This window comes from Pinus tabuliformis, chromosome 6, assembly GCF_031772625.1.
Source record: "Pinus tabuliformis cultivar Carrire ecotype Pingquan chromosome 6, CPIR1, whole genome shotgun sequence".
NCBI classification, from domain to species: Eukaryota; Viridiplantae; Streptophyta; class Pinopsida; order Pinales; family Pinaceae; genus Pinus; species Pinus tabuliformis.
Window position 1 is genome coordinate 598,923,500 of NC_142292.1, and position 2,113 is coordinate 598,925,612.

Here is a 2,113-nt window from a genome sequence, read left to right on the forward strand (position 1 = left end):
ATCTTCCATCATTATATATCGTAATCTTATTCACAGATGCCTACTCAATTTTTAGAAAATCTCAAAAAACTATTATATATTATAATTTGTATCTATATCATAAACGCCATATGTAATCCATATCTATATGTACACCATAATCACCAAGTCAGTCATGAGTAGAATTATAATACTTACATATTTAACATTTATCGATCAATTCTGCCCATGAACTAACATATTTGTCACATTTATCCACGAACTTTGCTTAACCTTTACTAACATATTTGAAACATCTATCGATGAACTCTTTAACTCTGCCCATGAACAATACTAAATCAAATTATAACATTTGATAACATATTTGCAACATTTGTCCATGAACTCTATACAAAGTAGAAAACTGAAATATTGCACATACATATTGGAAGGTATTACGGTCTGCTTTCTTGAAGTCAAACTTGCAACTAGAATGTGTGAATGTTTATGTCCTCCTCTATGTAATTCTCTTTGTTTGAGTCCAGGGCCTTGCCTGCATCGACCATTGCAGCTTCAATGGGCGGGCGGTTTTTCTGGCCATAAATACAGTATAGAACCATCTGACCCAACCCCAGTGGCACTCCAACAAAGTTTGGTGCCTGCGCAAAATGAAGACCATGACAGTTAAAAATGAAATTCATCCTGAGATTGATGTAACTGTATTTGTTGATGGTGGTGAGTCATACTGATACACAATGTTGAAATGAATATTCTCCCATGAAATAGTAAGAGCATTTATTGATCATTATATTACCATGATGACAATGTCTCTGCTGACAGCCCCATACACCATCCACAACAAACTTCCTAGGAAAGCGAACAATGAGAAATAGATGCTGGGCATGAACTCCACGCTCTTGGTCTGAATTACCAGTTTCTGATTGTATAATGAGATAGAGTATGTTAATATGTACAGCATACATCATTATTAATTCAAGTACCATTAATTGAAGATGCTAACAATATCATGTAGTGACCAGGAGTGGTAATTTTGAGATGTTTCATGAATGCAGTTACTCAAAAATAATACAATATAGAGCTTACAATTACAGATAGAGGAGAAACATAGAGAATGACAGTGGCCACCATTCCTGCAGATCCTACAAAGATCTTCTTATGCTTGTCATCATGGAAAGCACAAACAGAACATGTTGCAATGGTGCCAAACAGCACCAATAAGCCAACAACCATCATGCCCATATTCCTCTGCAAATAAACACCATAAATATATACAAAAGATTCTCCACTGCCAAATGCCTCCAAGGAACTATATTCTATTAAAATCAAGCTATTAATGTAAGGCCAAGGGCTTAAACTATATTCTATTAAAATCAAGCTATTAATCTAAGGCCAAGGGCTTAAATAAATACTATTCGCTAACGGAAATGTGATGAGAGGATACTTTGGTTTTAGGTGGAGCGAAAGTGAGATAGATGCACACGAAGCAGAGCTCTAGCAGAACACCGATGGCATTGACAACCATGACAACCACATTATCCCAACCATTGCTGATCAGAGGCGATCCATACCACGTGTAGACAAGACAGTTGAAAAGCGCTATTGCATAGGGAAAGCCAGAGAAACTCTCAGTTGTTCTCTTTTCTATCACCATCTTGAACATATTACTGTTGTAGAACATCACAAAATAAGGTGCTGAGCGTTATATTCAGTACTGAATTCATCATCGAGTTTATTAATACAAGAGAATACGTTGAGTAGAAATATTTTATACTTACGTTGATGCTCCATACATAAGCAAAGCAAAGACACTTCCTGTAATGTCATGACAGATGAATTAAAAAACAGAATAAACAGGATTAGAGTTTATCCATGACCAACCGACACCGTCTAAAATGGGTCTAAAATGGATAAATTAATTAGGAAAATATTCAAAAAAAGAAACATTATTGATAAACAAAATTAGCTGGTTAGAAAAGCATCGTTAAAAAAAAAATTATTTGATTTTTATGGAAAAGACTCTTCTTAAAGCATTAATATTTTTATTAATAAGACTAAAGAAATCAACTTTTCCCCATTTTAAGGATGAGTAAAGTATTGATACCACTTTATATATATATTTATTTAAAAAGTAAGA

At 34.2% G+C, this 2,113-nt stretch overlaps 1 protein-coding gene across 1 annotated transcript; it reads right to left on the reverse strand.

Annotated features, from left to right (window-relative positions):
* Positions 1-419: 419 nt before the first annotated feature.
* Positions 420-1,796, reverse strand: LOC149259979 (bidirectional sugar transporter SWEET3b-like). Its single transcript, XM_089378194.1, has 5 exons — positions 1,755-1,796; positions 1,421-1,643; positions 1,063-1,224; positions 773-895; positions 420-617 (listed from the first exon to the last, which is right to left on the reverse strand). Exons 1-5 carry the CDS (start codon positions 1,769-1,771, stop codon positions 447-449), a joined length of 696 nt encoding a protein of 231 aa, XP_089234320.1. The 5' UTR covers positions 1,772-1,796; the 3' UTR covers positions 420-446.
* Positions 1,797-2,113: the final 317 nt, after the last annotated feature.